The 21,614-nt window shown below is 43.1% G+C and overlaps 1 protein-coding gene across 6 annotated transcripts in view; it reads right to left on the bottom strand.

Moving 5' to 3' along the window:
* The window catches only part of CEP126 (centrosomal protein 126), a 252,066-nt gene that overhangs the window by 171,606 nt on the left and 58,846 nt on the right, over nucleotides 1–21,614 (bottom strand). For all 6 annotated transcript variants that reach the window (XM_030200229.1, XM_030200234.1, XM_030200233.1 and 3 more), the window contains exons 4-5: nucleotides 13,893–14,004; nucleotides 10,315–10,513 (exon numbers count right to left, since the gene is read on the bottom strand). In XM_030200229.1, the coding sequence (XP_030056089.1) occupies nucleotides 10,315–10,513; nucleotides 13,893–14,004 (311 nt within the window). The remainder of the gene's footprint in view (nucleotides 1–10,314; nucleotides 10,514–13,892; nucleotides 14,005–21,614) is intronic.

Genomic DNA, 21,614 nt, shown 5'->3' with positions numbered 1-21,614 from the left:
TTGCGGTAGTGTAGGCACGGGTTCTGGATGTGCGCCGATCCATTTCTTAGCGCGCCTGTAAAAAAGACCTCTTTTTTTGCCAAAAATTGCCGCGCGTCCATTTTGGGTCTGAGACCTTACTACCAGCCATAGACCTAGCAGTAAAGAATCTGGGTGGTAATGACCTACGTGTGTCAAATGCCACTTGGTGCGCATCTGTCACGCGCGCCAGAAAATAAAAAATATTTTTCAGACATGTGTAGCGGATGCACGCCAAAATTGAAATTACCACACGGGCCACACAGTAACAGGGCGGTAACTTCAATTCAGCACGCATTGGTGCCTATGCAGTTAGTAAATGGGGCCCAAAATTTATAACTGTAAGAGCAAAGAAGACATCATCTGAATATATTATCCATATTGTGATGCAAATAGTCATACAGAAAATGATGTGCTTAATGAGAAAACATCATCTAAATATGAAAATGCTCACAAAGAAATCCAAAAATAACTAGTGCCTCATCCATATTTAATCTCTGTAAAAAAAGAAAAATGTAACTGTGGTACTACCGAAATCACCACTACTAAAATATCAGTCAGCCCAAGGTACTATAAAGACTACTGTGTAAGATGTGCACATAGAAAAAAGAAGACTGCGTAGCATAGAGGGGGTCTTTTATAAAGTAGCAGTAAGCCCAATGCGGGCTTACTGCACGCTAAATCAGAAGTACTGCTGGCCCAACATGGCCACCGGCAACAATTCTGGCTAGACAGCGCGCCATTTCCGGCAATCTGGAAAATGCTTTTTCTCTAAGGTTACTGTGGGAGCCCTTACCGCCACCTTAATGAGTGGTGGTAAGTGCTCCCTGCTGCATGGCCACACAGTAAGGGTTATCTTACCGCATGGCTTTTTTTTTTAGCTTTTTATCCACCAAGGTATAAAGGGCCCTGTCGTGTAGGAATAATGGCTCCTGACGCTACCGCAGGGCCCTTTTTCCCGCAGCTTAGTAAAAGGAACCCATAGAGAAAAACAGAAACAAAAATAAGCTGCATGTGAGCTACCTGCTGAGAGCAACATCGAAGATTGGCAGAGAAACAAAGTAAAGAAGATGGAATCCATGTGAAGTCTACAAAGAAGTGATAAAGGATAAATATATTTGATTCACATTACCTTCCTCTTAGATATTCATATTCAATTCTTTTCAAAGGAAACATTTTGTTTACACATTTTTATAGCTTTTGTGAATAAACAATATTTTCTCAGGATCATTTATTTTACACTCTATGCACATCTTTCATTATTTTACACTGTAACATAATTTTTATGAATGCATGCTAGTGAATTGTCTATTCCATTTTCTTTATTCTTTATCACTTTTTTGTAGACTTCACATGGATTTCAACCTCTTTACTGTGTTTCTCTGCCACTTTGTGAAGTTGCTGTAGACTATTCTTCAGATAAGGATGCATGCTGTTGTACTGCAACAAGGTGTTTCTATCCGTTGGTTTAGTGTACACATTTGTATGAAATCTACTTTCCTCAAATTTGACCTCAACATTCAGAAACATAATACAGTTTCAATGGTATTGGTAATCAAATTTAATAGTCGCATGACATCTATTTAACTCTTCCACAAAACTCCGCAGTTCACTCTCAGTTCCAGTCCATATAACAAACATATCAATATATCTCAGACAATAAATGGCTGTTTGAAAAGTCTTCAGAGTATAAATACAATACAACTCCAATTATCCAATCATAAATCCAGATAATTGGACATTCCTTTTTGAAAAGATAGTATTCTTTGAGAGTTACAAGTTGAGCGTTATTTTTTATTTTTATTTATAAATGGGAAAAAATATCAAGATATTTGTGATGTTATAAAATGTTTTACTATATTACCAGGCATAATGTGATAACTATGATACAGAAATTATGACAAAAAATGGAAAAGATAAGAGGAACAGAAGCAATCTGGATAATTGGACACCTGGATAATCAGAGTTTGGACAATGGGCGTCCTACTGTACATCATTTTCCAAACTGGCAATAAATAAATTTGCAATAGGTTATGCAAATGAGGCACACATCAATAATCCTCACAACTGTAAATAGATCTTATTATCAAACAGGAAATGGCTAATTAACAAGGCAAAATCTAATAGTTGAACATGAAAAACTGTAGGAACTATATGTGGTCTAAGGCGTTCATTCAACACCTGTTCCACTATTATCAGACTCATTTTCGAAAGAAATGAACGTCCATCTTCCGACATAAATTGGCACTTGGACGTCCATCTCTCAGAGACATCCAAATCGATATAATCAAAACCCAATTTTGGACGTCTCTAACTGAAGTCCGTTGCAAGGACGTCCAAATTTCAAGGGGGCATATCGGAGGCGTGGTGAAGGCGGGACTTGGGCGTTCCTAAGACTTGGATGTCTTTGACTCATAATCGAAAAAAGCAGAGACGTCCATGACTACAACTTGGACGTTTTCACCCGGACCTGTTTTTATTACGAATAAGGCACAAAAAGGTTCCTGAAAATGACCAGATGACCTCCCCTTACTCCCCCAGTGGTCACTAACCCCCTCCCACCCTCAAAAAACATCTTTAAAAATACTGATTGCCAGCCTCAGATGTCATACTCAGGTCCATCACAGCAGTATGCAGGTCCCTGGAGCAGTTTTAGTGGGTGCAGTGAACTTCAGGCAGGCGGACCCAGGCCCCCCCTCCCCCTCCTGTTACGTTTGTGGAGAAAACAGCAAGCTCTCCAAAACCCACCAGAAACCCACTGTACCCACATCTAGGTGCCCCCTTCACCTGTATGGGCTATGGTAGTGGTGTACAGTTGTGGGTAGTGGGTTTTAGGGGGGATTTGGGGGGCTCAGCACACAAGGTAAGGGAGCTATGTTCCTGGGAGCAATTTATGTCCACTGCAGTGCCCCCTAGAGTGCCCGGTTGGTGTTCTGGCATGTCGGGGGGACCAGTGAACTAAAAATGCTGGCTCCTCCCTTGACCAAAGGGCTTGCATTTGGTCGTTTCTGAGATGGATGTCTTTGGTTTCGATTATCGCCGAAAATCAGAAACGACCAAGTCTAGGGACGACCAAATTTCAGGATTTGGGCATCACTGACATTATTATTGAAATGAAAGATGGACATCCATCTTGTTTCAAAAAACTGGGTTTCCCCGCCCTTGGATGGGGATGTTTTGCGAGGACGTCCACATCGAAACGAGGACGTCCCTTTCGATTATGCCCCTCCATGTGTGCTAATGGATTTAGCACATACTAACGATTAGTACACACTAAATGCTAAGCCCATTTTATTCCTATGAACTTCTTAGCATTTAGCGCATGCTAAATCTATTAGCGCACCTTATTGAAAGGACATCTTTGTGGTAAGCCTTTTCTTGTATACTAACTGCACATTAAGGTTTAGCACCCTTTAATGAATGGGATCCTTAGATATCTAAGCAGTGATATTTAACTGCAAAATACATTAAAATAAACAGCCAAGCAGGCTGCACAAATAGCAGGTATAACATGGAAAAATCTAATGTGGATGTTTCAATTTATGTCCATATTCAGTGATGCTCTTAAGATGTTTCAGGAGTGGCCTAGTGGTTAGGGTGGTGGACTTTGGTCCTGGGGAACTGAGGAACTGAGTTCAATTCCCACTTCAGGCACAGGCAGCTCCTTGTGACTCTGGGCAAGTCACTTAACCCTCCATTGCCCCATGTACACCGCATTGAGCCTGCCATGAGTGGGAAAGCGCAGGGTACAAATGTAACAAAAATAAATAAAAATTTGTGCAGCCTGCTTGGCTGTTTAGTTTATGTGTTTTGTAAAAGGAGCCCAAAATGCGTTAAAGCTTTTGTGCTAATTTCCCCATTTTAGGGGTCCTTTTACAAAGGTACGCTAGCGTTTTTAGCGCACACTAAAAATAAGCACGTACTAAATGTTAGAGTTGTCTATATATTTCTGTGGGCATTGCTAGCCTTTAGCACACGCTAATGATTAGCAAGCCCTAAAACCGCTAGTACACCTTTGTAAAAGTAATCCTCAATGTTCTAAGTATGTGTTAATTAATTTTATAAAATATTTTTTCTGAGGGGGTGTGGCATGGGTGGAGAGTGAGAGTCCCTGCATTAACCAGCTGGTGCATTATGATTAACATGCACTAACCGGTTAACTCAGAGTTAACACAGTAGCACTCAGTGCCTCCTAAATAGAGATGGTAAGTGCAGACGCATTAAGGGACTCTTTTACAAAGGTGGTAATTCTGTGTTTGTCACTTAGCATTTCCTGCACCAGAAAATGTTTTTCTATTTTCTAGCTTGGGGGGTGGGGAGTAGTTGTGCCAGGCGGTAATTGGCTATCGGCGTGCGTTGTCCGATTATCACCAGATTAGTGCATGAGCCCTTACCGCCTACTAAATAGGAGGTGGTAAGGGCTCAGGCAGGAAATCACCGTACACCAATATTTTTATTAGCACATGGTCATTTATGATTTCCATTTAAAATACAAATACCTACTGTGGCAAAAGTAGCCTTGGTGTGTGACAATTTTCATGTGCCCACACTACCGCAGGACACTTTTTACCACAGCTTTGTAAAAGGATCCCTAATTTTTACAGGTCTCACACACTAATGGGAGCATTAATGCAGGATCTGAAAAAAAAATTATAAAAATCCCTATAAACTGCCTTGATAAATCTGGGCTTAGCACACAGGAAATTCCAGCATTAGATGCTAAGCCCAGATTTTACCATAGCTATGTAGGAGGGCCCGTGAGGTAAATATCTAAGTGGCACTACCCTTGAAATGCCCATGCTTTTGGATGGATAATTTTGGCCATATAACAGTTTATGCATCCAAAATTGTCCCTTCAACATCTGTGAATTTTTATTTTTTAGTCAAACACTTGTGCACCCAGCACCATCACTGACCACATAAACGCTTTTGAATATTAAAAAAACCCAAACAAACCTCAAGCCATTCAAAATACTGCCATTAAACTAATATATCTTGCAAAGATTTTTGATCATGTCTCCTCACTGTTTCAAAAGTTTCACTGGCTTCCTGTTGATCAACGGTTAATAGTCGAACTACTTTCACTTACAGCTAAGCAGTGGCGTACCTAGGGTAGTTGACACCCGGGGCCGGTCATTTTTTAACACCCCCGCCCCCCCCCCCAAATCAAGTACTAGGCATACCGAGAATACAAAACACTCAGTACCTATAGAGCAATTCTACCATACCATAAGCAGTCATTTCTACGAGTCACACAAGGAAAAGGAAAGCATCTTAAACACTACAGTGAGCACTAGAACATCAATTCACCTATTGTAAAATGAAAACAGACAGATTAGTACAGATCGTCGATCCTGCACAGTCAATGCCAACCGAAAGCCATGTCTTTTTCACAAACACAGATACACCCTAATCCACTATAGAATAAGTAATCATAAACTTTCTATTTAGACAAAAATTAAACTGAACCCCCGATGCCAGACTCTGCATACAATGCAACACCACAGAAACAGAAAATGTCCTCTAGTACTGTGCAAAATATAAAGACAGCAGATGTAAATTTGAAAAAACTAACAAATACCAATCACCATTTTACAAATTAACAAATAGAAATAAAACAAATACAGAAAATAAAATAATACCATTTTACTGGACTAATACATTTAACTTCCAGAGGCCAAAATCTCCTTCCTCAGGTCAGTACAGTATAGTGCTGTTACAGTATCTTATCCTGACCTGAGGAAGGGGGTTTTGTTCTCTGAAAGTTAAGTCAAAATGTATTAAAATTAGTCCAATAAAAAGATTACCTTATTTACATGTTCTATTTATAAACAACACAGCTACAATACTATATCCTAAAGCAAAATAATAAAAATATATATTTACGGTTTGTTGTCTCTGGTTTCTGCTTTCCTCATCTTCTTTTCACTGTCTTCCTTCCATCCAGGATCTGTCTTTGCTCTCTCTCTGCCATCCAGTGTCTGCCCTCTCTAATGTCCCTTCAATCCACTGTCTGCCCCTTCCATCCACTGTCTGCCCTCTCTCTCCCTTCCATCCACCATTTGCCACAGTCTGCCCTCTTTCTCTCTCCCCCTTCCACCCACCATCTGACCTTTCTCTCTGCCCCTTCAATCCGTCTGCCCTCCCTCTCCCATCCATCCAGGGTCTGCCCTCCCTCATGCTCCCCACTTCCTTCCAGGGTCTGTTGTCCCCTCTCTCTCTGCCCCCCCTTTTCAGCCCCCAGTTCCACCTGCCCCTAGTTCCAGCCCCAGCCCACATCTCCCACCGGCCCCCCTTTTCAGCCCCACTATCCCACCAGTCCCCAGCCCTTTTCTCCCATCAGTCCTGAGCTTCAGCCCCCAGCCACTTCTCCCTGCCCCCTTTTCAGCCCCTAGTTTCAACCCCAGCCCTTTTCTCTCACCAGTCCTGAGCTTCAGCCCCAGTCAGTTCTCCCTGTCCCCTTTAAAGCCCACAGTTTCAGCCCCTGCCCCGTTTCAGCCCACAGTTCTAGCACTAGCCCCCTTATCTCAAATACCCTCCTTTTCAGCCCCCAGTTCCAGCCCCCTTTATCCACCACATGTTTTGCAACCCCCCTTTTCAGCCCCAGACCCATTCTCCCACCTGCCCCAGGCATGGACCCATTCTCCCTCCTGCCCCCTTGTCGGACCCCAGTTCCAGCTTCAGACCCCTTCTCCCCTCTGAGCACCCCTCTCAGCTCCCCCACCCCTCCCCAGTTCCCTTCTCCCCTCTGCGAACCCCTCTAAGCTCCCCCACCCCTCCCCAGTTCCCTTGTCCCCTCTGCGAACCCCTCTGAGCTCCCCCACCCCTCCCCAGTTCCCTTGTCCCCTCTGCGAACCCCTCTGAGCTCCCCCACCCCTCCCCAGTTCCCTTCTCCCTTCTGCGAACCCCTCTGAGTTCCCCCACCCCTCCCCAGTTCCCTTCTCCCTTCTGCGAACCCCTCTGAGCTCCCCCACCCCTCCCCAGTTCCCTTCTCCCTTCTGCGAACCCCTCTGAGTTCCCCCCACCCCTCCCCAATTCCCTTCTGCGAACCCCTCTGAGCTCCCCCACCCCTCCCCAGTTCCCTTCAACCCTCTGCGAACCCCTCTGACCTCCCCCACCCCTCCCCAGTTCCCTTCTGCGAACCCCTCTGAGTTCCCCCCACCCCTCCCCAATTCCCTTCTCCCTTCTGCGAACCCCTCTGAGCTCCCCCACCCCTCCCCAGTTCCCTTCAACCCTCTGCGAACCCCTCTGAGCTCCCCTCCCCCCTCCCCAATTCCCTTCTCCCCTCTGAGCTCCCCCACCTCCTTCTCCCATCTGAGCCCCCCCCCTCCGTGAAGAGCGACAGAGCCCTCTTCTCCTGCCACCATCCTGCGTTTTTTTTTTTTAATCCATGCAGTGACGCAGGCAGCGCCTTGTGTCTGCCCTGCTGTGTGCTGTCAAAAAAGAAAATCGCTTCGCCGGCGTCGGGCCTTCTCTCGCTATGTCCCGCCCTCGAGGAAATAGGAAGTTACCTCAAAAGTGGGCGGGACATAGCGTGAGAAGGCCCGACGCCGGCGAAGCGATTTTCTTTTTTGACAGCACACAGCAGGGCAGACACGAGGCGCTGCCTGCGTCGCTCGCTGAATGGATTTTAAAAAAAAAACGCAGGGTGGTAGCAGGAGACGACGGAGCACCCCCCACCCGCCGACACCCGGGGCGGACCGCCCCCCCCCTTGGTATGCCACTGCAGCTAAGGCCTTCAGTCTTGGCCTTCCCAACTACTTGGAGACTGACCATTCCCTACCCTCCCACTCATCTTCTCAATTCTATTGTCTGGTCCTCCCTAGTCCTAAATCTGCCCACCTTGAATTCACTGTACATCATGCTTTCTTTTTTACCATCCATTTCTTTTGGAATTCACTTCCTCTCTCTATCTGGGCTGAACTATCCTTCACAGCGGTGTACCGAGGGCGGGGCAGTCCGCCCCGGTTGCACGCTGCAGGGGGAGTGCAGCCGCGCAGCTGTTGGCTCCGCCAGTTCCCTGCTCCCTCTGATGTTACTTCTTTGTTCTGGGGCAGAGGGAGCAGGGAATAGGCGGAGCCGACAGCTACGTGGCAGCTCCTAGCACCCCAAGAGGTAAGACACAATGCACCCGGGGAGGGGGGGTGTGAGTCTTGAGATGATGCACCGGGGGGGGGGGGGGGGTGGAAGGAGACGATGCTGCATCGGGAGGTTCACAGTGGCGATCCACCCCGGGTGCCAGCTGACCAAGGAACACCACTAATCCTTCAAAAAAATGTTCAATCTGCTATAAAAATCTGGCTCTACCACCAAGCATTTAATATCCCGTGATTTACTGTAGGATATACTGCATCGTGCTCACTGTTTTCCTTTTTCTTTTCTTTTCTTCTTCTTTTTCCTTGTCCTCTTATTCTATTTCCCAAACAGTCACAAAGCTTTTTTTTCCTTGTTTTCCTCCATGCTCTGCCCTTGGTCCTCATCTGTAAAAGACGTGGGCCAACTATTCCATCAACAACAAAGAACAGCAAATAGGGACTTGCAATTACAAGGCCAATGTGAGCTAATAACAATAACATAAACATTCAGGCTGTTCAGGCAAATTCATACAACTTTGTTGAATGTGGATTAGCCTCTAGATAAATGGCGATGTGCACTAATTGCGGCCAGAGTTGTATCTGCTGCTCCATGCTGTTTATATCTTTCTGTGCCCTGTTTATAGTGTGAAGGCCATTTAATTTTGCTTTTGATTCCATGCTGCTGCTGCTGCTGTATAGGGATCTTTTCTCAATTCAGTCACTGTTTTCATATTATATCAACTCTCAGCTGTCTTTTCTGCCTGCTAAAGAGCCTTATCCTTTTTAACCTTTCTTTATAGGGGAGCCATTCCATTCCTTTTCTTATTTTGATCACCCTTCTTTCGATTATGGGTCGAGGACGTCCTAGTGTTAGGCACGCCCATGTCCTGCCTTCGCTACGCCTCCAATACGCCCCCTTGAATTTTGGCCGTCCCTGCGACGGAAAGCAGTTGGGGACGTCCAAAATTGGCTTTCGATTATACCGACTTGGACGACCCTGTGAGAAGGACGTTCATCTTCCGATTTAAGTCGAAAGATGGGCGTCCTTCTCTTTCGAAAATGAGCCCACAAGTAAAAGGAGCCCAAAATGCGTTAAAGCATTTGTGCTAATTTTCCCGTTTCAGGGGTCCTTTTACACTAGAGAGTGCTAAGCCCCAATGTGCAGTTAGAATACAAGTAAAGGACATAGCTTAATGCAGATTTTGCTACATGTTACCTGCAAACGTAGTGTGTTTGTTTTTTAGGTATTTTCTTTTTTGTCTTTTTGCCATGAGAATACAAGACCGGAAAAAAACAATGCAAGAGAACTTAGCACCTACTTTTCAGGAGACTACCAATAGAGGTCATTGGTCGCTTCCTACTTGCTTTGGGGAAAGAGGGAGGGGTGGGGTTCGGAGGTGGGCAGTCAACCTATGCTCACGTACGTGGGTCCCAACCGATATTCAGCTGTGCCCACGTAAGTGTCTTATGCAAGTCCCAGCTGAATATCAACCAGGATCGATATAAGCCCTAGCAGCTTCCTTATCTTGAATTAGCCCTGGATATTCAATGCTGGTGACTGCAGGTGGCCCAGCATTAGAACATAAGAACATAAGAGTAGCCATACTGGGTCAGACCAATGGTCCATCTAGCCCAGTATCCTGTTTTCCAAACAGTGGCCAATCCAGGTCACAAGTACTTGACAGAAACCCAAATCGTGGAAACACTCACATACTACAAATCCCAGGCCAAGCAGTTGCTTCCCATGTCTGTCTCAATAGCAGACTATGGACTTTTCCTCTAGGAACTGTCCAAACCTTTTTGAAATCCAGATACACACACTGTTACTACATCCTCCGGCAAAGAGTTCCTGAGCTTAACTATTCGTTGAGTGAAAAAATATTTCCTCCTATTTGTTTTAAAAGTATTTTCATGTAACTTTCTCAAGTGTCCCCTAGTCTTTGTACTTTTGAAATGAGTAAAAAAATCGATTTACTTCTACACCGCTCAGAATTTTGTAGACCTCAATCATATCTCCCCTCATCCAAGCTGAAGAGCCCTAACCTCTTTAGACTTTCCTCATTGAATGTCTAAGGTTAATTCTGCCCACGGTAGGCTGAATATTGTCAGAATATTTTCAGGTACATAAAAATGGTGAATCTTATTTTATCGGCCAATAGTAACACAAATGAAAATATACGCTTCACTATTTCTATAGTTTTAGAACTTTAAAACATCATACCTGCAGGTTGCTAAGGTGCTGTGTCTCTAGAAGACGTTGTGTTTCCTCCAATTTTTGCTGGAATGGAAGTTGATTATTATCTAAGTTTGCTCCATTTCTTTCCTGGATCACTTTGTCATAACTTCCTCGTGTGGGCAGCTGCTTTTGGAGAAAGGCATGATTTCCTATTGCTGTTGAGTATAAGGGGGAGTCTGCAGTTCTTAAAAAGATGAAAGGTTATCAGTATATTTATTTTCATGAACATTTCCCTGTTTATTATAGAGAAGACATTAAGAGTTAGATTTATTAATGTGCATTAGTCTGTTACAGTATGATAATTCCATTAATGTACACTATTAGTACATAGCTCTCATTCATAAAATGAGACCTATAATAAATAATGCACATATGTTAGCGTGCAGGAACACAGTAGCACCTTTTAGTAAATCTATTTGTTATGGGGCCCTTTTAATAAGCTGTGTAGGCACCTACGCATGTCCAACGTGTGTCAATTTGGAGTTTCTGCCTGGCTGCTGCGTGGCCCAGGTGGTAAGTTCATTTTTTACACGTGTCCACTACGCGTGCTGGAAAATAATTTTTATTTTCCTGCGCGTGGCAGAAATCAGGCAGTAATTGTCATTCTATGCACGTAGACGATTACTGCACAGTTACTGTGTGAGATCTTACCCCTAAGTCAATGGGTGGCGGTAAGGCTCAGACCCAAAATGGATACACGACAATTTTTGTTTTGCAGCACGTCCATTTTCGGCAAAAATAAAAAAGGGCCTTTTTTACAGGTAAACCGAAAAATGGATCTGCGCATGCCCAAAACACTCGCCTACACTAGCATAGCCCATTTTCAGTGCACCTTAGTTCAAGAACGCCTTATTTATTGGGAATTATTAACTACCTTTGGGGTCCTTTTGCTAAGCTGAGGTACCATTTTTAGCTCATGGTAAAAATCAGCTGGTGGTAAACACCGAGACACCCATAGGAATATAATGGGTGTCTTGGTGTTTACCGCTAGCTGATTTCTACCACAAGCTAAAAATGCTACTGTGGCTTAGTAAAAGAACCCCTTATGAAGACATTTGGCCCAAAGCAGTGTACAACAGATACAACTTGACATAAACAACTTACAATTGTGTTAAAAGTATTACAATAGTAAAGTGACCAAAAACAATTAATTAGAAACAACTGAAATAGGCAAACTAAATTCTAGAAGTAACAATGACGTGGAGGGGCATAATCGAACGCAAACGCCTATCTCCATGGGCGTTTATCTCCGAGAACGGGTCCGTGAAGGGGCGGGCCGAACCATATTTTCGAAAAAATGGACGTTTTTGAGCTGGGCGTATGTTTTTTTTTAGCGATAATGGAAACTAAAAACGCCCAGCTCAAAAACGTCCTAATCCGAGCCATTTGGTCGTGGGAGGGGCCAGGATTGGTAGTACACTGGCCCCCCTGATATGCCAGAACACCAACTGGGCACCCTAGAGGTCAGTGCAGTGACTTCAGACAACGCTCCCACATGCATAGCTCCCTTACCACGGGTGCTGAGCTCCCAACCCCCCTCTCCCAAAACCCACTACCCACAAATGTACAACACTACCATAGCTCTCAAAATATATGAATGACTTGAGCCAAATATCTTACCGAACAGCCTAATACTATCTATAGCCTGATATATAAGAAGGGACTGGGTTCTGGGCAGAGCAATGGTGAGATAAAAAAATTATTCACTTAGGGGAAAGTTATCAATGTGGGCTACTGTTAAAGTCACGTTATTTTACAAGCTGCGTTATTTTAGCTCAGGGTCTCATTGCATATAATCAGGTTATTTTACCACAAGTTGGGTTAACAGTAGCTTATATTGATAACCTCCCTCCTTAGTGGAAATATTCAGCTGCTAAATGGATAAAATATAAACTTATGAGTTAATATTAAACCTATGTGGTGAGCAGTTTAAAAAAAAATGCTGGTTACAGCATTTAATAAAAAATGTTTACTTAGAACCATCATCCATATAATGAGCAGCATGGAATATATATTGAGACCACCAACTGGCACTAACTATAAACACAGTAGAGATATTCAGCCACTATCCGCATAGCTATGCAGTTTACCTTAGGGCAGATTTTATGTTAAAATAAACTGCATAGTGGGCCTAAACTAAATGGATAGTGCTAACACTGTGGCCAAAATACCCACATGGTTAGCAGCACTGAATATACAGATTAAGCTTAACACTGCGGCTGGCCACTGTGATGGTTCAATATGTTTTCTGAGTGCCTACTTTTATTCATGTATAAGTGCAGACTTGAGTGCTTAAAACACTGTTCTACATAATTAATTTGCTTATTAAATTACAGTCACAAAAAAGAGGGAAAACAGCATACAAAAGCAACCAACCAACCAAACAAAGTAAACACTGGGCCTTCAGGATTGAGAAAAATGTAGTCCTTTATTTATGATGAAAACCAGACACCGGCCATGTTTCGGCGTACAAATGCCTGCATCAGGGGTCAAGGAACTCTTATAGGTCAGCTAATTAACTAGTTGACAAGGATGTAGAATAAACAATCAGGATATATTTCCGATCAGTGAGTGCACAGTTGTATACTGATTGACAGTGGAGCATATGAATTGATCTCTCTAAATGCAAATGAAGAATACTGTCTTACACCAACAAATTCAAATTGTCAACTAGTTAATTAGCTGACCTATAAGAGTTCCTTGACCCCTGATGCAGGAGTTTGTACGCCGAAACACGGCCCGTGTCGGGTTTTCATCATAAATAAAGGACTACATTTTTCTCAATCCTGAAGGCCCAGTGTTTACCTTATTAAATTACAACCAGAGGGTAATTTTTATAAGATACTTGAAAAATACCTATCTTACGTAAGGATACAACAAAGCTCATACTTTTACCAACATTTAGCAGAGAGGCATCCTGGGGTGGAGTTAGATCAGGGGTTGCTACGAGTGTAGTGTTGTATTTTCAAAACTACACGTACATTTCCATGGAAAAAGTACTTATACTTTTAAGGTACTTTTTTCTTAAGTGAATGTACTTTCACTTTGAAAACTGGTGCAAAGACCATGGGTAAAAAGTACTGTGCATCAATGTGGTGAGTTTGAAAATGTACTCTAACTGAATTACTGTCTTTTTAAAAGGGCAAGAATGATAACATCCACCGAGCTCACAGACCTATAGGTACAAAATATCTGTGGAACTGCATGCTCATTTTTAAAGAGAGACTCCTTGTGGAGCTTTCCTTTGAAAATGTGGCTGCCACACATTTACTTTGCACCTGTATGGAAGCAGCTGGAAAAGTATGAGCTAAAAATAATGTACAGCCACGTCAGTATATAATCTTCATCAATGATTTCCTTTCCCCAAATGATTATCCTCTTTCGTCCAGGGAAAAGTATGCACTTTGTGAATATAGCCATACTTTACTCCCACAGAGTGACGGTGGACAATTAACCTGTGATATTTATGCATTGAAATTACAATGTTTTGACTACTGCCCCTTTAATATAGTAATTAAGAAGCAGTGCTAAGCTTTCATAGAAGAGTCCCTATAATGTTTTACCTGGTGGATGAAGGCCTGCTGGTAGAATAGTAGAATGATGACAAAATTGATCCCTGGATTTGTTCAAGAGCATCTTCCAGTCGAGGAGTTGGTTTTCTGTAAACTACACAGGCTAAAGCAGATATTTATTTATGATTACAATTTGTCAGATGAATTTTGTGGTTAAAGCAAATATTTAATTATAAATCTGTAAGATGAATTCTGTGTAAAATACCCTTATTTGACGTCAGTAGTTCTCATTTCTGGCCCTTCTAGAGCCACCAACTCCTCTGATTTTCAGGGTAACCAAAACATGCAAATTAAGAATATAAGAAAGAAAAAGCCAAGCTATGTCATACCAAGGTCCATCAAACCCAGCGCTGTGTTTCTGTCAGTGGCCAGTCTGAGCCACAGGTACCCAAAAGTTCCCAAAAAACTAACTTTAAGGGATAATGGTTTTCTTAAGTATACCTGGTTAATAATTTTTATGGACTTTTCCTCCAGGAACTTGACCAAAATTACTTTGAACCCTGCTATGTCAGTTGCCTTAACCATATCCTTTGGTAAACAGATTACACAGTTTACTGTAATTGGGTACTATGTGAAAAAAACACATTATCCATTATCTTCCTGACATGTCCCAAAATTTCCCAGTACATTTAAACAGTGCACCCAGTGTAGCAAGACCATATCAAGAACTGATCCTCATAATTTGTGCTTGTCATGCTTGGGGCCCAATCATGATGTCATCTCTGTCACCAGATGTCTAAAAGAACCTAAAGAGCTGAGAACAGTGCAAAAGTATTTTTGGGTCCATGAAGCCCAGTCTATCAATGTCACATTGGGAGCTGCATTGGACACTGGGATATGTCAACATTGAGAAGGTCTCCATCTGCCTCTGCATTGAGCACTGACAGCGCCCATCAGATCCAGGCACCCTCGGATCTGACATCAAGGATTGCAGTGTGATGCATTGGGCAGAGGACAAGAAGCACTAATGACAAGGCATGGTGCCAGAAGTACCAGGGTGTTGGCATTGTTGACACCCAAGAAGCTCCAGTAACTTGAGGGCCACTCTCCCTCCAGGGCTTCGATGCTGGGGCATCAGCCTACTCTGAGTTAAGACCAGTCTTCTGATTTGGCCCTGATTCCTTCTGTGGACTTGACCACACTGACTGAGTCCTTACCCTTGCTAGTGCCTGTCACCAAGGAGTGGATACAAGAGGAGTTGGCAACTTCTCATCTGACACAAGGTCATGACGTCGAGAGCATCAGTGTTGGACCCAATGTTGGTGCTAGACTAATGCCTGAAAAGGGGAAAGGGAAAGAGGAAGCATTTCTGTGGTATAAAGTGGTTTACATATCATATACAGCTTCTTTTTTGGTTCCTACTGGGCACATAATCTAAGGGGTTTTTTTTTTAATACCTGGGGTACTGGAGGGTTAAATGACTTCTGCAGGGTCACAAGGAGCTGCTGTGCAAATTGAATCCAATTCTCCTAGTTCTCAGGCTACTGGACTAGTTGTTCAAGGCAAGTGAGAACTCAAATTGAGGATTATTTTTCTGAGTCTAAGCTGGACCACTCCTAAGCATCTGTGGAGCCAAAAGATCCCTCAGAGGTGGGATCTCTGGAACTTCTATCAGATCCCTATCCACCACATGCAAGGAGGAAGTCTCCCCCTGAGAAACTCTCCTTTGCCAGTTTTGCTGGGAAGATGACAGAGGTTATCCCACTTAAGTTGCAGGTTGAGGATGAACCCAGGGCAGAAATGTTGGATATCCTTAATTTTGTACTTCTGAATAACTATACACTTCTTTCTTATTTTGTGCCATTTTTCCACACAGTCCCGCAATATGCTTACAGTGTTGAGGGCCGGTATGGACTCAACCTCAGACATTTTGGGATATTAATCTAAGTGTCTGACATCATGATGTGATATAACTTTAGCAATGTATCGTATTCAATGCTCCTGTAACTTATGCTATATAGACAGAAAATCTTGCTCTGTAAAAATGTGACTGAAGAGCATAATTATCATATTAAAACAGGTAATGAAACATTGTTACATTGGCATCAAAAGCAACATACTTTAACAGGTATTCATTGGGGAGTATTAGGATGATTCCAGTAGGGTTGGAGGGAGGTGACTTAGAGCATTGTTTGAATTTTAAAGAACAACATTGGATATTTCTATTAAATATGGTATCACCTAAAGGATTGAATGAGGAACTGGAGTGGATGATATTGGTATAATGGAACTGGCTACCACTGGTTAGCTGATCTTTATATACACAGGAAGGAAAACACCATCGCCATATTGAAAGACTTTGAAACTACATTGCAAGTCACTAATCTTGGGGATCTAAGTGAGGTAAAGTACTTTATATAATTGTGCCTGAGACTTTTAAAATCTTCAAGAGTTGGATTGTCACTGATGTTTTTTTGCAGGAACCTAATCCCTGATAAATTGTGGCAAAAAATGATGTCATGTCAGGAAGCTGTCTGGCTTTATTAAGATAAGTGACCTGTTCTGATACACCTAATAAGATATGTTTTAAAATTTGACACTTTGAAATCATTGCACTTTAAGGATGGAGTTATAAAAGAAAAATGAAAATGGATCTATGAGGAATCTGGCAGCGACTAGGCAACACAAGAAATGTGGAATGCCTAGCACACCTTCTGATGATCCAAAGAAATATATAAAAATTGAGTGGTGGGAAGATACTTGATTGCCAACAACATCATGAATATTTATACATGCACAGGCAATCCCATGTGTGTAGTTTCGGAAAAAAAGTGGAGTTGCTATGTATCATATATTTTATAAAATAAACCATCAGAGCAGTTGTAAATTTATGTGAGAGAATCCATGCACTGCTAGGGCTAATTTTGAATGCTTATTTTACAAAGCCACATAAGTACCTATGTTGCCTTTATAAAATTGATGCATGCTTGAAAATTTTACATAGGCACCCTGTTATGAAATTACCCCCCACCCCATATGCTTGCAGGAATAAATGTCAACAATATATTTCTGATTCACTGATATGATTTAACCCTTCTTTGGGCTAACGAAAAATGAGATAAGGATAACGCTGTATAAATAGGGCACTATAATAGCATCAGTGAGGATTGGGCACAGAGAGGAGCATAATCGAAAGGGGTGCCCAAGTTTTCCTGAGGGCGTCCTCGCAGGATGTCCCGGCGAAGGGGCGGGGAAACCCATATTATCGAAACAAGATGGACATCCATCTTTTGTTTCGATAATACGGTCGGGGACGCCCAAATCTTGACATTTAGGTCGTGCCTAGAGATGGTCATCCTTAGACTTGGTCGTTTCTGATTTTCGGTGATAATGGAAATTAAGGACGCCCATCTCAGAAACGACCAAATGCAAGCCCTTTGGTCATGGGAGGAGCCAGCATTCGTAGTGCACTGGTCCCCCTGACATGCCAGGACACCAACCGGGCAACCTAGGGGTCACTGCAGTGGACTTCAGAAAAAGCTCCCAGGTACATAGCTCCCTTACTTTGCTTACTTATAAAACAATTTTTTAAATTGATGAATGCACATGTTAAACATTTCCATTTCAGTCAGTGTACATTTGATAATGAACAACTCAAACTTGTACTAGTACATCTTAATGTCTATCATCAAAGTTTTTTTTTTAAAGATAACTCCCTTACTTTGTGTGCTGAGCCCCCCCCCCCAAAACCCACTAACCACAACTGTACACCACTACCATAGCCCTTACGGGTGAAGGGGGCACCTAGATGTGGGTACAGTGGGTTTCTGGTGGGTTTTGGAGGGCTCATATTTACCACCACAAGTGTAACAGGTAGGGGGGGATGGGCCTGGGTCCGCCTGCTTGAAGTGCACTGCACCCACTAAAACTGCTCCAAGGACCTGCACACTGCTGCGATGGACCTGAGTATGACATTTGAGGCTGGCACAAAAGATTTTTAAACTTTTTTTGTGGGTGGGAGGGGGTTAGTGACCATTGGGGGAGTAAGGGGAGGTCATCCCCAATTCCCTCCGGTGGTCATCTGGTCATTTAGGGCACATTTTTGTGGCTTAGTTGTAAAATAAAAGGACCAAGTAAAGTCGGCCAAGTGTTCGTCAGGGATGCCCTTCTTTTTTCCATTATCGGCTGAGGATGCCCATGCGTTAACCACGCCCCAGTCCTGCCTTCTCTATGCTTCCGACACACCTCCATGAACTTTGGTCGTCCCCGCGACGGAAAGCAGTTGAGGACACCCAAAATCGGCTTTCGATTATGCCAATTTGGGCGACCCTGTGAGAAGGACGCCCATCTTCCGATTTGTGTAGCAAGATGGGCGCCGTTCTGTTTTGAAAATAAGCCTGAGAGCGTCCATAGATGCAGCCACACAAAGGATTAAAAGTAAAGCAAAAACTCTTTATTAAGGTATGCTGAAGACTGCATGGTAAATTGAAAATAAAGACTCTGAAAAGTCAATTACAATCTTTACAAGGGCCTGCCAAGCCCCAAAGTCACAGTGTGCACTTGACTTCAGTATTAAACAAACCCAGGCCTGGCTCTGGCCAGGACATAAAGGAACAAGATTTTCACAAGGTTCCAAGATAAAGCTTTCCTACTTCAGGTAGTCTTTTCTTGACTTACATATAGGCTGTAATAGTATTTGCTGGAGTTCTGATACTGTCTTCCCTGTGCCTCTCTGGCTTGTCTGTGTTCTGGAATTTTATCTTGCCTGCCTAAACCATACCTATCTTGCTCTGGCCTAGCTGAACCATGACATCCCAGCTGAGCTCTCAAGAACTCGGCTTCTTATGTGACCTTATGAGGGAGTATTGTTATAGGGAACTGGTAACTTCTACAGAGTCTATCACATACCTTCCACCTCATCTCAACCTTGCCCTGTTGAGCACTTGCATCTGATTCTCCCAGCCAGCCTAGTACCACACATCAATCTGGAAGAGCTAGAGACTCAGAAACCAGTGCATAATTCGACTATTGGATTCTTTATGACAGGTTAGCCACTTCAGGGGTTCAGGTCCATTATCAGGGTAAAGGGACAACCCAGCAAATAATACCGGAATATTTTCATTGCCCACTTCAAAAAAACCCAGATTATAAATCTGTCAAATATACAAAAAGTTTTCTAAAATATTCCCACTATTATGTGAGGCCAGAGAGTAAATACCACAATATAAACAGTGCGGAATTTACTCTTCATGCCCACTTGGCAGCCAGAGCCTCCTTAACAATTACAGTATAGTTCTTTTCATGAAGAAGCAATTTCTAACTGATGAAAACCATGGGGTGCTCTTCCCCATCAACTTCGTGAGCCAGGACTGAATAGAGGCCCACGTCAGACACATCTGTCTGCACAATGAATGGTCGATTGAAGTTGGGCTAATCAGGACTGTCTCAGAATAGAGGGAATATTTTAAGACTTGGAAAGCAATATCCAGATTAGAAGACCAGAGAACCTTATCTGAAGCTTTCTTCTGTAAAAGGTGGGTCAACGGCTCTGCCTTCTCAGCAAAACCTGCAATGAACCAGCAATAATAACCGACCAATCCAAGGAATATATAAGACTCCTGAGAAAATTAAAAAGCCACAGGATAGGAGGCAATGTTCTGTTGTGGATAGGGAACTATATAATAGATAGAAAGCAGAGGGTAGGATTAAATGGCCATTTCACTCAATGGAAGATGAAGAATAGTGCAGTGCTCGAGGGATCTACTACTACTACTACTTATCATTTCTATAGCGTTACTAGATGTACACAGCGCTGTACACTTGAACATGAAGAGACAGTCCATGCTCGATAGAGCTTACAATCTAATTAGGACAGACAAACAGGACAAACATGAGATAAGGGAATATTAAAGTGAGGATGATAAAATAAGGGTTCTGAACAAGTGAATAAGGGTTAGGAGTTAAAAGCAGCATCAAAAAGGTGGGCTTTTAGCTTAGATTTGAAGACGGCCAGAGATGGAGCTTGACGTACCGGCTCAGGAAGTCTATTCCAGGTATATAGTGCAGCAAGATAAAAGGAACGGAGTCTGGAGTTAGCAGTGGAGAAGAAGGGTGGAGATAAGAGAGATTTACCCAGTGAACGGAGTTCCCGGGGAGGAATGTAGGGAGAGATGAGAGTGGAGAAGTACTGAGGAGCTGCAGAGTGAATGCACTTATAGGTCAATAGGAGGAGTTTGAACTGTATGCGGAAACGGATAGGAAGCCAGTGAAGTGACTTGAGGAGAGGGCTAATATGAGCATAACGACCCCGGTGGAATATTAGTCATGCAGCAGAATTTTGAACAGATTGAAGAGGAGAAAGATGGCTAAGTGTGAGACCTGTGAGAAGCAAGTTACAATAATCTAAGCAAGAGGTGATAAGAGCGTGGATGAGGGTTCTGGTAGTGTGCTCAGAAAGGAAAGGGCGAATTTTGCTGATATTATAGAGAAAGAAATGACAGGTTTTAGCAGTCTGTTGAATATGTGCAGAGAAGGAGAGGGAGGAATCGAAGATGACCCCAAGGTTACGAGCTGATGAGACAGGAAGGATGAGAGTGTTATGCACACACATAGAGACTGGGGGAGGAGGAGAGGTTGGTTTAGGGGGAAAGATAACAAGCTCAGTCTTGGCCATGTTTAGTTTCAGATGGCGCTGAGACATCCAGGCAGCAATGTCAGACAGGCAGTCTGATACTTTGGCCTGGGTTTCAGCTGAGATTTCTGGTGTGGAGAGGTAGATCTGGGAGTCATCAGCGTAAAGGTGATACTGAAAACCATGGGATGAGATCAGAGTACCAAGGGAAGAAGTATAGATGGAGAAGAGAAGAGGTCCCAGGACAGATCCCTGAGGAACACCAACTGACAGTGGGATAGAAGTAGAAGAGGATCCACTAGAGTATACACTAAAGGTACGCTGGGAGAGATAAGAAGAAAACCAGGAAAGAACAGAGCCCTGAAATCCAAGTGAGGACAGCGTATCAAGGAGCAGGCTGTGATCAACAGTGTCAAAAGCAGCAGATAGACCGAGAAGGATGAGGATAGAATAGAGACCTTTGGATTTGGCTAGGAACAGATCATTGGAGACTTTAGCAAGCGTTGTTTCAGTTGAATGAAGGGGGCAAAAGCCAGATTGAAGTGGATCAAGAATAGCTTGAGATGAAAGAAAGTCACGGCAACGGCGGTGAAGAGCACGTTCAAGTATCTTGGATAGGAAAGGGAGGAGGGAGATGGGGCGATAGTTGGAAGGACAGGTAGGGTCCAATGACGGTTTTTTAAGGAGTGGTGTGACTACGGCATGTTTGAAGGCATCAGGAACAGTCGCAGTGGACAGTGAAAGATTGAGGATATGACAGATAAACGGGATGACAGTAGGAGAGATAGTGTTAAGTAGATGGGTGGGAAAAGGATCAGAGGAACAGGTAGTTAGTTTTGAGGAGGAAAGAAGATGTGTAGGTTCCTCTTCAGTGATCTGTACTAGGACTGGTGCTATAACATATTTATAAATGATTTTGGAATGATGAATGGGGTGATTATATCTGCAGATGACACAAAATTATTCAAAGTTGATAAAATGCTTGTAGACCTTAGAAAATTTTCAGGAAGACCTTAGGAAACTGGAAGACTGGGCATTCAAATGGCAAATGAAATTTAATGTGGATAAATGCATATTGCAAAGAATAATTCAAATCATAGTTATTTGCTGCTAGGTTCTACTTTAGTAGTCACCACCCAAGA

This window comes from Microcaecilia unicolor, chromosome 4, assembly GCF_901765095.1.
Source record: "Microcaecilia unicolor chromosome 4, aMicUni1.1, whole genome shotgun sequence".
NCBI lineage: Eukaryota > Metazoa > Chordata > Amphibia > Gymnophiona > Siphonopidae > Microcaecilia > Microcaecilia unicolor.
Note: the sequence above shows the minus strand (reverse complement) of the source record. Positions and strands in the feature narration are given on the sequence as shown.